The 15745-nt window shown below is 39.1% G+C and overlaps 1 protein-coding gene across 1 annotated transcript in view; it reads right to left on the minus strand.

The window, feature by feature from the left end:
* The window catches only part of tsc22d1 (TSC22 domain family, member 1), a 62676-nt gene extending 48894 nt beyond the window's left edge, over positions 1–13782 (minus strand). Inside the window, 2 exon segments of the mRNA XM_048193020.1 lie at positions 10559–12506; positions 12509–13782. Of these exon segments, the coding sequence (XP_048048977.1) occupies positions 10559–12506; positions 12509–13178 (2618 nt within the window). The 5' untranslated portion in view covers positions 13179–13782.
* Between the last annotated feature and the right edge of the window lie 1963 nt (positions 13783–15745).

The following is a 15745-nucleotide window of genomic DNA, read 5'->3' on the forward strand; positions in this document are numbered from 1 at the left end:
CATATTTAATTAGTCTTTTTGCAGTTTAATATTCACAGACAATAGTCTATATTGTGATCCGACAAACCACCCATTGCAAAGCACTTGGACTACATCAGAAATAAAACAGGGAATCCGTTTACTGCAGGAATTTGTCGTGTCGCATCACGTTGTACCACGCCACATCCTGCGTAGACGATATCACTGATTAAAATGGGTTCTACTGTCTTTTTGACACGTTGCACCGCTCACGTCCGGTGTAGACACTGTGTTATGCATCACGGAAATCATAGGGCCCTACACTTTGTTTCACATCAACAGTAATAAAGTGATTATTAGATGGGAGGTGCGCTACAAATGTCTAGTGAAGTTGTGCTCTCGCATTATACACTTAAAGATAGATTCATTGATATTTTTAACCCAGCAGCAATAAGTTATCAACAATGTTCACACTCACATATAGAAGAATGGCACCCAAATAGTGAATGATCTAGACTCGGGTGTCTGTGGATTGAAGCAGCGATTAATGTGCACAAGTCCAAGCAGCTTGCATTTTATCTGGCATTAGGAGTTAGAATTGTGCAGAGGTGAGAACTTGACTGGCAGATAATCTGTGGCACACATGGTGTTTGTGGCAGGGATGGGGAGGAAGTGGAGATAAGACACTCCGCACAGATGGAGCAATCCCTCAGGGAACGAGCAAGGTGATTGGTGGGAAAAAACTGTCATGGATGATCAATCGTTCAACTGACAGGCCATTAATACAGTTTGTAAAAGTTTATGTTAAGCACTAAAAGGCAATTAAATAAATGTCAGCTGAAAAGACTGTTTCACATTTATCAGAGAAGAATAAATCCTATTTAAATTAGAAGCTGTCCAATTATAAAGAGAGTCGAGGAAATGTGTTGTTCAGCGGTCGCCATGTTTTCCACGGTGACCTCATTTCACTCCTTCCAGCCTGGTGATACAAGAAGAGGATATCTCATTGTACATGTTTAACAGAGCAAGAGTGCAGCATGGGCACATGCTCAAGGTTGCATGCAAGATTTCCTGTCCAGTCTGAAACCACAGAAAGAGGCAGCTTTCCAACTCTGCTGACTCACGTGCCGACTGCTCTTAGAAAGCCAAAATAGGAAGGGATCAAACTTTCTACAGGCTGTAGCTCAGGCATGAATAACGACTTGGGTTGGGGAGTGGTTTAATTTCAGAGCAGCAATCTGGATTTCTCTGTAGGCACATTAATCAGCTAGCAAAGGAATGACCTTTAAAGATGCAGTACATAACTTTGTGTTCAGAAGTTATAAAATGTATATAATGAGCGAGTACATCATGAATCCATTTACCAAACCATGTTTTTGTCTTATCATGAATCACTACGGTACACCCATAATAAGCGTTTATATTCAGACTATTTTAGACCAGTCGGTTGCCACGTCCGGAGAGTAGCCCAGTACCGGTGTGACTCGTCATAGACAAAAACAGAGAGAAGTAGCTCCGGCTGCAATGTTCTTCCACAACCGTTCTTCCGCATGCATTTTTGTTTATTAACCACTAGAGTGCCAAAAGTTACATACTGCAGCTTTAAGTAAGAGGTACGCATCTTTATTAGGGATGTAATGGAATTATCAATTTTGTGGTATCGCGATAGCAAAATTGTCTCAATATTATCGTGGTCACATGACCGTATGAAACGATACGTCTTCCAGGCAAAAAGTGTAGTTTTTTTTTTCAGCCCGGTTCCAAAAACGATTCTGGTCCGATGGGTTCGCGAAGTGCGAGGAGCATATTATACCAATGAATGTACTGAAAAGCCCTCGAGTGACTCATATACGTCAGATATCAACGCAGAGAGAGGTACATAAAGGCAAGCTGCACGATTAATCTTTAAAAGATCTCGTTCTCGATTTCATCACCCACATGATCTAATTCCTAAATGACAACGATTTGCCCATGTATATTAAACCCTTGACAAAAATAAAATCGCGACATTCAAATCTGCATCCGCGCTGCCATTGATCTAGAGAGAGTTGTCATGTGTAGATATAAACAGCTTCACAAACAATCTTTTCAAACATCATTTGTTACAAATATTCCAGTTATCACAGAAGTATACAAGAGTTTATTATTCAGATAAACACTGATGTCTACGTTACCTATCAAAACAGAATAAATCACCTTTTGAAAAGTAACCGTGTGCTTCTAATAACGACTATCGGTTGCACTGTTACGCCACTAGGTGGCAATAAATTACTGTTAAAAAAATATCCATCACTGAATCATTCTTTCAGAAACAAGTGAAGTCTATTAATCCAGCGTACAAAAATATTCAGTTTCACCTGTCTGGATCTTACATGTGTGTTCAAGCATATTATTTGTGTTTAATTTGTGGTAACACTTTACAATAAGGTTCATTTGTTAACATTACTTAATATAACCAACCATGAGCAATACATTTGTTACTATATTTGTTAATATTTCTTAACGTTAGTTAATAAAAATAGTTCATAGTTTGTTAATTTTACTACACAGTGCATTAACTAATGTTAACAAATACAACTCTTTGAGAATTTCAGAAAAAATAATCGATGTTGCCTTTGTTAAAGTCCAACTGGTGAAATTATTTTATTTTATAAAAGGGAGTTATAGGTCATTTGACCCCTCTCATACTATACCTCATACCTCTAAGCAACAGTTATGATTAGAGGATAAAGATAAGAAGACTGGATATAACATTGTTAATTTGTACATTATTGTAATGTTCAATCACTGTTTAACACTTATGGCACTTTTTTTTTCCAAGTCTTCATTTGTTTTTGTTTGGGTTTTTTTTGCTTTTTTTTTTTTTTTTTTAAATATCGCAATAAATACCGTACCTTGGACTTAATACCAAGGTATCATCGTACTGTGAGATTCTGATATCGTTACATCCCTAATCTTTACCGTTACATGTACGTCAGATATATTTGTGCAATAAAAGCACAAGATCTTTTTTAACTATTGTTTTATACTAATTTAGTCCATTTCAAGATACTTTTTGGATGATAATAGAAGAAAAAAAAACAAAAACAAACATGGGCATAATGAAACACAGAAGGCCGAGGCTTGGTTATGCAAATACCTCATACATTTAAAAACAGATTTACTGAAGAGAAGAATAAAACAATACCCGTCCCCAATGATCTCTGAATGCAATCTGCCAATTCCTCTCACTGCTGAACAAACATTATTAAAAGCAATGAAAATAAAATTAAGGAGGCCATGCACTGCATTCACTACACCCATCAGATCAAAGCAGGACGTTAATTGTCCGCTAAAACATGACAATGCAACAGCCAGAAGGTTTGTTTTGCTTGCTCTCCATTCTGCTGTTCAGAGAGCACTTAAATTGGGCTGGCTAAATGGGCCAGATGAAAATATCCACTTGGCAAATATGCTTTACAAGTAATAAAACGTGTTGCTGCGCCCTGGCACTTCCCTTTACGCTTTTTGTAGAGGCTTCAAAATAATGAAATGTTTACATGTGAATGTGTTGCGTAGCAGCCGTCCAGATTCTGGTTGGATGAGCTGAACACGGTCAAAGAAAAATCCAACACAACTGTTATGATGTAAATTTGTAGTTTTCATAACTAAAATGTTGAATTTAATTTCAAGAGATATAGGCAGCACAAAAGCATTTGCGGATCGTATGTTGTCACGTCTGGGAAAGAATATGAAAGCCAGCAGATTTCAAACCTGAAAAGAGTCGAGACAAGCGCAAATGCCTGTTGTGAATGTGAGAAACCAGTTCAGCTGAGCTCATGAGGTCTCTGCCCCTATTAGCTTTCAGTCCCTAAAGTACTTTTCTGTGCTCTCTGCTCTCAGGTTTGGAAGGACAGGTTCTAATCCAAATGACATCATCCTAAAAAAACAAAAAAACAAAACAAAAAAAACAACAAAAAAAAACATGTGCATTCAAAGAGCCTTCTCTGGTCTAAAGACTTCAAAGTACAGGATCTTGTCTTCCATTACAGCTGCAGAGTGACCCTTCTGATGTCTGGTAATAATGTGGCTAAAAACCACATTAAAAGGAAAGTTTGCTAAGAAAGGAAATGTTATCTTTTACTCAAGTCATTCCAACCCGTATTATTACCAATCCATGAAAAAAAGACGCTAGTCAGTATGTCAACCAAAAAATATCATCAAGCTTCAATATAAATAAATAAAACAAAGGAACATTATAAACATGGTCCATAGAGCTTATGCTCTATATTCCAAGTCTTCTGCAGCCATTCGACAGCTTAGAATGAAGATCAGGCAGAAATGTAAACCTTTGTTAGGGACCTATAACGCTCCACATATACTTCATCTCCAGAGCTGCAATTTCACTATTTTGTTCTTCACAACAACTGTAAAAATAAGTTTGGCTAACTTGAAGAAATTGTGACAGAAATATTACTATTGTATAGTAGTAGTACTAATAGCAATAGTAATAATAATAATAATAATAATAATAGTAATAATAATAGTAATAATAAATAAATAAATAATAATAATAATAATAAATAATAATAATAAGTATTAAAAAGATACATTTTTAAGAAATATCACAAATTTTTTCGATTTTGTAATTTCAACAGTAGAACTTGAAGGAATTGGTACATTTTCATTTGATTACATTTTAAAAGGCTAAAAGAAGATTTTTTTTTAAAATATATTATTATTGTTGTTTTTAAAAGTTTGATCAGACATGCTTTTTGATTATCAAAATTGAATTAAACCATAAAAATCCATCATGTTGTAAACTAAACAGGGAATCCCGATTGGTACATCATATGATATTATATGTTAAAATGAACTGATTTGTATACTTAAATTTAAACTACATAAGGAACTTTTTATAATAACAATTATGGTAGAACAACTTTTAATGAGATATATATATATATATATATATATATATATATATATATATATATATATATATATATATATATATATATATATATATATTTTAAATATATACATTTAAATATATACATTTAAATGGTGGCTGGCATAAAAAACAAGATAGATATATTCAAACAACATTGATGAACAGGTTAAGTAAAAATACAATGAATATGTAATGTAGTGCATATATTTATCAAATTGCTTCTCTCGAGAGTTCATTTTTCTAGCTGACTAATGAGTTTATGGACATTAAATGGCTTTTCAGAGGTAAATATAACATTGTGTGACATTGTTTACAAGCTGTTATTGATGTCTTTAAGCTGTTGAAACACTGATTGAATGATTACATGAGACATGATACATTTCTGTAAGTCATTCTACATCTTTCAACATACATTCTGATGTTCATTCATGTTTATTTTGTGCTGTAACTAGTAGTAAAAGAGGAAGAGATGATCAGATGCTCCGCACTGCCATGTCTTTAGATTTATTGTTTCAATTTTGTAATAAAATTGATAGAATTAGAAAGCTGAGACTTTGTTTCATATGCAATATTTTAGATGGGGTGTGCGCTACAAAGCTTTGTTCATTCATACACTTGAAAACAGCATAGACTAAAAGATCAATTTCTGGGATTTAAGAATCAATATCGGTTCATAAAAATGAGAATTGATTAAAATTGAGAAATCAATATTTTTAACCCAGACCTTGGTCTTAATGTTAATAATAATAAATAAATTGTTGTTAAAGTGTATGTTTCATTTTTTCAAATAATTACACATGCTTTTGATTACTTAAATTTAATTCACCATTAAAAATATATCCAGAAAAATTAAAATGGAAAAAAAAAAAGAAAAGAAAAAAAAAAAGAATTTGGCCAAAAAAAATTAAATTAATTCCATAGGGCCCTACATTGCTCATAGATTCACTGTTCCCCTATGCATAGTTTAATTCGTAATGTACAACTCTAAAGGTGTGCGTCATTGACGAAAAATATCATATGTTCTCATGAGTATTTTGTTGAAATACAGAGACTTAAGTTTCACTCTGCTCCTCAAATATAATTATTGTATGGCTTATGAATAGTCCACACCACCCAAGTCACATTTTATGGTGCTTTTTGTTATTTTTGGAGCTTGACGGTACCTTCAATGTTGTGGAAAAGAGCAGTTCGGACACTCTGCCTAACATCTCTATGTTCAATGGAAAAAAAACAAGAGCGGGTAAATGATGATTTTCATTTCTGGGTGAACTATCCCTGTAATGGATATGATGAAAGCAGTGAAAATGAATCTCACTAAGGGACCAAGAGAGAAAGCATACACAAACTGCCGCTTTAAGTTCTGCCACGTTATCTGCTCTGGCCCGATCTGGCCGAGTGAAAGCATTTCCTCTCCTCTCCCATTCCACAGGGTCATTAATTGGAGAGATAATCTACTTGATCTCTACACAATGAGTGATTCATTGAGACTCACATGTGTGGCTTTTATCACTGCCAAGAGCAGATTACATTGAAAAAAAGCAAATGTGAGATGATAATCTTTCTGTATGAGGCTGCCAGTCAACACTGTGACCTAAGAACAGTATGAAAAAAAAAAAAAAAAAAAAAAAAAAAGATCGAAATAATTTGCGCTCACTTAATCTGTTATTGAGCAAGAGCGAAAAGGGAGAAATAAAGGATGAGATCATTCAGTTAAGTCGCCTCATGCTTTATACCAAAACAGCACCAGCTACTAGTCTTTCACAACAAAGAAATAAAACAATGAGACATGTTGAAATTAAATTGTTTGCTCACTGAGAGGAAAACGCTCTTCCTGTATTTTATTTTAAATAACTGGCTCTTGTAGGCAGTCCTTCAACCAAACACAAATCACACCAGAAATATGACACCGATCAAAAAGCACACCTATGACACACACAACACATCAATTCCCACAGGACAGCAAGCCTTGGAGGATGGACTTGAATCCAACAGATGTGTTAGTCTTCCACATGTCGATCACATGATTAAACTCAAAGGATATAAGTGACGAACTGTTAACCTACCAAGTTATATTTAACAGCAAACTTGGTCCTGGCTATCTGCAGGTCTGGAGAATATACTGAATTCGACTAAAACGAACCCTGGTGCGATTGCTCTGTTAGTGCGGTTCATTTGAACGTGTGAACGCTGCCATCCAAACCCTGGTGCGCAGCAAACAAGTGGGCCGAGACCGCTGAAAAGATGGGTCTCGCTCCGCTTCCAAACGAACTCTGGTGCGGTTTGAATGATATATGAACGCAACACGGACCAAAGACATGTAAACGAACCAAAAACAGGAAGATGAGAGCCTAAAAAAGGACAGAATCCTCACGTATATTGGTTTTTCTCGTCATAGTCACGAGTTTGCCCATCACAGGTATCAGACATGACGGAGGGATTCCTGTCGCTGTTCCCAGCTGGCCAAAATACCATCATATGCAGCCTATGCGCACACAACGAGCACATTTATCTTAGCACACATCTTAGTTTTGGATGTTTGGGAAGTTCCGTTTCAAAATAGGCAATACGTCATAAAGTCCGACCAATCAGGTTGTGAATGTATCCTTATGCTTTTAGGTTCGGTATCTTTTGGCTCAGTGATAAAAATGCCAATCTGAACGCTAAATGGACCAGGACTAAATGTTTTTTTTTTTTCGTTTTTTTCGGTATGGACCAAATGAACCAAACAAATTGAACAACAACTGTGAATGCACCCTATCTCTCAGAGTATTAGTAGACTGTAGTAAACGTATAGCAGAATGTTAGGTTAGGGTTAAAGGGTTAGTTCACCCAAAAATGAAAATTCTGTCATTAATTACTCACCCTCATGTCATTCCAAACCTGTAAGACTTACGTTTATCTTCGGAACGCAAATGTTTTTTTTTTTTTTTTTAATGAAATCTGAGAGCTTTCTGTCCTTCCATAGACAGCCTGAGCAATTTAAACTTTGACGCTTCAAACCATTCATAAAGAGACTGGAAACTAATCTATGTGACTTGAGTGTTTTAGTCCAAATTTTCTGAAGAGACTCTATCCCTTTTTATGATGAACAGATTCAACTTAGTCTTTTACTCACATATAAACACTGATCAGCGAACATAAACAGAAACTCAACCAAACCTGAATGATGCCCGAGAATAAACCTTTTCCGGAAGTTCAAACGTGCTGCATAACACACGAGAATGAACCTCATTGGTTACACAGCACTTTTGAGCTTCCCAAAGAGGAAGACCTTCATTTGCATTCTGAAGATGAACGGAAGTCTTACAGGTTTGGAACAACATGAGGGTGAGTAATTAATGACTCTTTAAATAACCCTTTAAGTGCTGTTCAGGTTAGTAGAATAAGTTGACATGTAGCTGCAAAGTTACTTACAATCAGAATATCTGTTGAGGGACCATCAAAATAAAGTGTTACCAGATATTAAGCAGACAGTCTACTAATAATGAGATGTTATGAGATTTGGTTGACATGTAGTTAAAAAAGATACATAATAGAATGCCTAAAGTGAGCCATCAGAATAAAGTGTTACCATATGATTTTAATATGGCCATTATGTTTCATGAAGAGTGTTTCATTAGATTAGTTTCATAATACTTAAGCATTAGATTTAGACAGACGTTTTAGGGCTGCACAACGATTCATCGCGATTAATCGTTTGCAAAATAAAAGTCTGTGTTTATGTAATATATGTGTGTGTGTTCTGTGTATAATAATTATGTATATATAAATACATGCACATGTATAAATTTAAAAAATATATACATGTATAAATAAATATAGTTATATATATTTTAGATTACATATAAATATTTTATATCTAAATATAATTTTTTCTTAAATATATACATGTATGTGCATGTATTTATATATAGATAATTAATATACATAGAACACACACACATATATATTACGTAACAGACTTTTATTTTGCAAACGATTAATCGTGATTAATTGTTGTGCAGCCCCATTTAATAGCACCCAATTTAACATTAAGAGTTTATAAATTCACTGAATATTCAAACTGCATGTTTCTATCTATCGACTCAACTGGCTGAATGGATTGTTTGCATCACTATGAAAAAACAAACAAACATTTAAAGCCATTTGAAAGCAAATACATAAATATATAATGAATCTCGCTAAAAATCTTAAAAATATGCCACCAATTTAGATATATTAGCCAGACAGGAAAAATGCAGAGGACCATCTAGTTGTAGCTGACAATAAGTGCTGACCAACAATTTATAAGTCCATCAAGTGCAATACAAGTGTGATCTCAATCCCAGTGAGGGTTTCTGTTTTGTGACAACCAAATTTTACATTGTGTCTGAACATAGATCTGAAAGATCTGGTCTGCAATCTGACATTGTTATACAGTAAAGCCAGACAATTAAAGCTTTAAGCAAGATTATGACTAACACCTGAAAGAAAATTATGTGTGTCAAAACTGTCTGTTTCAATAAGGAGTGTTAGATTACAGAGCACTCTGTCATCCCTAGGACATCTGTTAGACAAGCTCTGTCAAGCACAGGAAACTTTACTTATGAACAACTCATAAACATAGCACAGTATAAACACACATGCCTGTTTCTTCTGAACAGCTTAAGACAAATGCAAACATATGTCACACGGTCTTAGCGGTATGTTTAAAAGTATGTATATGCATTTCAACCTAGATTATTAAGTATGACATGCAGAACTTGCTTTCATATGTAGGTTACATTTTTGCCCTTGCAGTAAGACAAAACAACTGAAGCTAGTTTCTGACTTTTAAAAAGGCTGGAGGTCTACTAAAAGAGCAGACTATCTGTATGCAAAAAAAAAAAAAAATTGAGAAAACCTAAGTTTAAACAGACACACTTCCTTGATCTATTTTTGGTTTAACTGTGTTACAGCTTGAAGTAAATAAGTCACAAATTATAATCATTCAAAAAGCATCTGCAGCAAGCTAATTTTTAGTCAGTACTGAGTCCTAAAAAGCATATTCACAGCTTTTAGTCCATTAAATGCCACCTATATACCAGAGTAGCCCTTAAACACTTAAATTTCACTTTTAGCTAATACAATACACATTTAAAATGTCCATCCAAAATGGACCAAAAATAATGCCTCATCACGCAATCATTTTGTCCAATCAAATTCTCTCTAGAATAAGGAGGAACCTCCCACTAATACAGAAAATCAGGCACAAATTAATAACATTTGTTGTTATGATGTAATCGAAAGGCTATTGGCTCCTGTTTCAAAAGTAAATGTCAACAGTACAAAAATACTGCACTGTGAAGTGATTTCATGGGGTCTTTAAAGGCAGGCTGAGATACTTTGTAAAGCAAAGCATTTGCCTTTCTGTCTGTAATATCAAAGTAACAGTTGTGTGTTATATGGAAAAACACTTCTAGCTACGCTATATTGGAAGCCTAAAGCCCTGCTTTAAACCTACCTGCTGTGATATTTAATGCACAACACCACCTTTTATGTTTATAGCACTACATTAAGCCATACCGCTGATAACCACCCACTGTCTTTTAATGAAGCTATTCTAACTGTAATTACAAATGCAAATTAATTGGAAACAAGACTGAATAAGCAATGTAATAAAGAAAATAAAAAAATACTGAAGCTTACCCATCTTCTTCTCCATCCACAGGTAAGCTCTTCAGCAGGCTGGCGGAGGCAGTTAAGGCACTGACTCCACTGCTTCCCTCTGGACCACGGGAGGTGCCGGTCTGGGAGGCACATTCACCACCAGCTGGCTTGGGTTGCATGAGCAGAGACTGGTGCTGTAACAGAAGGAGCTGGGCATCCTCCAACGATGTGGGCATAACTGCAGGTTGCGGCCCTGTCTCTTTCGAGCCATTCTGGATCAAACTGGACTGGGGATCACTCTGAAGTTTAGGTGGCACACCTGATGAGGTCACGGCCGGGACAAACTGGGTGCCGCGGCCTTGACTGCCGAGCTGTGACTGCTGCTGCTGCTGCTCCATGGAGGGTTGAGAGGTGAGCTGCTGCCCCTGGGTTTGCTGCTGTATGAGACCGGTGCCGGCGGACTGCACCAGCTGCGGCACGACCTGGACCATCTGCGGGGCGGGTGTCTGTTGTGGCTGCAGGAGCCCTTGCGGAAGAGGTTGAGCAGCAGGGGGTTGCACAGCGCCCACAGGCTGCTGTGAAGTTGTGATCAGCTGACTGTTCGCTGCCACCGCTGGGATAGGGGCGGAGAGGTGGGGCAGTGTTTGTGTTGACCCAGGTGGCACAGTGTTCATGATCGGCTTGGATTGAGGGAAGTCAGGTGGCAGGCTGCCTCCCTGGATTAAGGGGTTAACATGTGCTGGTGCTACCTGGGCCGGTGCAGTTGGTTGCGGTGCGGGCGGGTATCCCATCTGCTGCTGGGTCACCACAGGCAGAGCTTGAGCAGGAGACGATTGTGCTGCCTGGGCATATGTCAGTTTGGGCATATGAGTGGGCACGGCTGCAGACGAATGCCCGATTGTGGTCTGCAGTCCTCCGATAGTTGCCGGCGGCTGAAAGCTCGGCATCGGAGCTACCGCATTAGTCTTAAGATGAGTGTGAACTAAGTCCTGGGGTTGCATCTGAGACATGGGCACGCTAGAAGATGAGTAGTCATGCTTTTGAGCAGCGGGCTGCTGGAAGGTCTGTTTCACAGCTGAGGGGCCGCCCGTCTCCCCACTGCCCAGACTTTCAGTATAATGACTAACCGAGCTGCTGACAGAACTCCCGCTGACAGTCTCTCTGTCCGGACACACAACACTCTCAGGCACAAACTGGCGAATGCTTTCGACCGTTCTGGTGCTGGGGGCATTTTCAGAGGATGCCGCGCCGCTCGGAGCCTCCTTGTCGTAATACTCGGTGCACGTCCACCTACCCTTCTTAAAAGGCTCAGAGGTCGAGTCCAATTTGACCACTCTGAAACGTGAGCTGGTGGAGGCTGGAGTAGGCACTTGGGCCTGCTGAGGCTGAGCGTTCATCACTGGGGCGGAGGGAGCAGGCATTGCATGCTGGCCCACGACAGCTGACCCCACCTGCCCTCCTCCGCTTGTTGGAGCAACACCACCGGAAACTGTGGTAGCAGCGGTGATGCCCATGCCGATTATTCCACTGGGAATGTGTGTCAAGTTTACAGTTTGGTTACTAATACTATTCAAAGCAGGGGAGTAGTTTACACTGCTACTATTGGTACTCTTGCCAACCACAGCAGGCACACTGGTGGAATTTAACATACAAACATTATTCGTTAAAGCATTACCAGTACTAATTGTGGCACCTGAAGTCACAGAGATCATTCCAGATCCTGAGGCGACAGTAGCCAAAGGCTGACCGATGACACTGGTTGTGCCAACAGAGGCATTCGCGATCAATCCTACCACATTTGAAGGCATTTTCTGGCCCGTGCTGGCTAAAGCTCCAGAACTTGAGGTCACTGCAGATGTGACTGCAACTCCCAAAGGAACTCCAATCTGTGTCCCACCAGCAGGCTGGGCTTTTTTAGAGGAAGCAGGATTATGTTGATGATGGTGAACTGTCCCATTAACCATAGTGCCATGCAGGTGTGCTTGGTGAGGATGGGTGGCTGGTTGGGCGACACGGCCCCCGGGGTCTCCGCCTCATGGAAGTTATTCAGCGTCTCCTCTGAGGAGCTCCTTTCTGGACCTCCTGCATTGTTGGGCTGGGAAAGCGACACGTCCATGATCTCTGAGGACGACAAGTCCTCGGTGTGGGACTCGTCCAGGTCGTCACAGCTCTCTGTGTCTTCTGTAATGCTGTTATTGGTGCTGACAGATGTCTGAGCTGGGGTAACGCTGGTTATCTGAAAGCCACTCTTCTTCTTCATCTGTGCCACTGCAGTGGGCAGAGCCTGGGGAAACATGGTGGTCTGCAAAGGGATATTGAGGCTCTGAGGAGGGTTCTGGGGCCCGAGCGAGGATGCGGCCGGTGTTTGAGACTGAAGCAGCACCGGTGGTGAATATTCATCCCCCAGCATTAAGTTGTTGCTATTAAGGCTGGTGCTTCCCGAAGTTGTCAAAGAGGAGGATCCACCTACCGTGCTGCTACTGCTCTCCCGTCTGGGTAAACTCATGGGGTACACCATTTTTCGGGCGCTGCCGGTGTCTCCTGCTCGGTCGTGGTGATTCATTTCTGACGGATAGTCTCTGACAAAGTTATAAACACAGCTCAAGAGGACAAGCTCTTTTTGGGAAGCAACTTGAAGCCGCTCGAGTAATTTCCACATAAAACCAACACTTTCCAGTAACTGCCACGATAATTCCACTTGAGGTGTATTTAAATGTCCACCATGAGGAGCAGGCTAATGCCAATGCTAAGTTAACAGTCGCTAGCGAGCTAGCTGACACGGATTCGCTTCAGCTGTTGTTGTTTTCAAACGCGTATCCTAGCAAAACCATTCAGCACACCGTAACGGTGAAGTTTAAACGTGAATGAGTCGACACAAACGGCCAGGGAGATCGATATCCAACCTTACAACGACAGTGTCTCTCCCCATCACAGTTCAAGCTGCCAGGCGCATTTTCAATTGTTGTATCGCAGTCACCAGGGCACGAAATCACACGAAACAAAGTCCTTCAGCCAGCGTCAGATGACAGAGAGAAACCGAGCAACTCAGCGCTGCCCTGCTTTATTCCATCCCGTGCTTTCTTTTGTTTTAGTCCTGTGTTAGCGCTATGTCTCTCTCCCACTCTGGTCCTATTCACCAGCTGCCTCCTTGTAATGTAGCCTGTGCTAGTGCTATCAGCCTGTGACGAGTCCCCGAAAGGGGGAGGAGAGCGCGATAACATGGCGACCGCGCATGGCAGTTCACATTCAGAGCGGCCAGACATAAAGCCGAGAGAGTCTGGCAATGATGGGCGGAGGGTGGGGGGGAGGGGGGTTTCCTAGAGACGGCTGGCGAAGAGTTCCGAAAAACCTCGAACGAAGCCGAGTGCAGCCAACTGTGTTGGTGAGGGATGTTTCTTATTATAGCCTTCGGTAACTGTGGCAGCAAACACTCAGAATAACATCTTTTGTCCGCTGTGGTTATTATTATTTGACATTGAAGGAGGGAAGAGAAAGGATTTCTGGCTGACATATTGGTTTATGTACAAAAAGCCATTTTGTTTATTCAGAAAATAAACATTTTGAACCTCTGAAAGATTTAGTAGGCTAAACAGCAGTATTTATTGTGTGTTTGTTTTCAACAAGATGTAAACAGACCCTGTGACATCTACGTTGTCAACACAGTCCAGAGATTTGTTCTGTTTTTACAAAACAGCTAGTCTGAAAGAGTAGCCAGATATTTCCACAGACAACCAAAACACATCTGCACTGACACAGTTATTTTACAAATGCTGTTTGTTGCTCACCTCTGTTTAGGGACGAGAAGTAAAGTTCTAGGTCCTACATTATGTGTCTACTATTCATGTGTTTTACTTTTAACCTGTATAATTTAATTGCAAAATATGTGTTTTATTTCAGACAACGAAAGCTCGGTTATAAAATTACAACAAGGAATGTATCTCATGTGCGCTGATCCAACTATATTTAGCTTTCAGCTGTGACAGTGAGAATAGCATCTTTGTTGTGTGGAAGAAGATACATTTTCAAAAGTATGAACACTAGATATGCATATCGCTGATGATTTGCCATCACGGCTCCTGGGTGAATAACTAGAGATTTATAAAGCAGTTACTATTTAAAAAATATATCTGTTTGGCAGAAAAGGGTAATGACTAAGATAAAAAATTATGGTGAGAACATATTCAAAGGTTATATTTAATTTTAGGTTTAATATTTAGTTGACATTTGAAAAGAAAGTTAATTTAGGATTCATTCCCAAAGTACCATTTATTATAATATTATGTGTATTTATTATGTAAAAGCTGATATGATGCAAGAATATTCAGTAATACTGACAGTTTTTCTAATGTAGACTAACATAAAATGAAAGGATGTCACATGATGACAAGGTACCAAATGTCTTGCATGTCATCGTATTGTTTATTACATCAAATTGCCGATTTATGAGTGTCCCATTAGAAAAGGCTGACACATCCTATTGCCCTTGCCAAACCCGTGCACTTGAATGTGAAATGGATTGACACAAGTGAGTGATCATAGCGTAACACATTAAGTATGAGGAAATGGGGACTGACAGTCCCAAAATGGGCGTGTGCCCTGATATACAGACCAAGCAGACAGGCTGTGCCCATCCATACAAATTTCAGAGGGAGAGAGCCAGCGAGAGCTGATTGCAATGTAAGCGTCTGGTGCTGTCAGCAGCTTTAAATCACACTGGCACTCCACAACAAAAAACACAGAGAGCTATTGTGCTCCCGAACAATAATGGTCAATTTATACACTGGAGTCTGCTTTCATTTTGTAAACACTTATTAAAACAGGTATCTTTGGTGATATAGGAAAAAAATAGGGATCCTCTATGAGAATTGCCATTGTTCTGTGTAATTTAACTCCGAAATGAAAGCTTATCCCTCTGGAGTATGCCAATGTTAGGAAAGGGTGGCCGAGGTTTACTTTAACAAGGCTGCTGATCGTTTCGGTCCGATCTCGACAGTTTGTGTGGCACATTTTAAGTGGGATTGTTTTGTTCTGACGCAATGTAATTCAGGCCTTGCAGAAAGTTTGTTATTGAATGATAGTTATAAACTATAGCTACTGGAGCTGACAGCAAACCAAAGCACTGTTGCTCATTTCACATGTGAAGAAGGTGTTTACACAAGTTTAATAAAGGGTGAAAGGACGGATCTTTAAAAAAGTCATGTATGATATTAACTTTTTTTAAATAGT

This window comes from Megalobrama amblycephala, linkage group LG6 (genome assembly GCF_018812025.1).
Source record: "Megalobrama amblycephala isolate DHTTF-2021 linkage group LG6, ASM1881202v1, whole genome shotgun sequence".
Lineage (NCBI taxonomy): Eukaryota > Metazoa > Chordata > Actinopteri > Cypriniformes > Xenocyprididae > Megalobrama > Megalobrama amblycephala.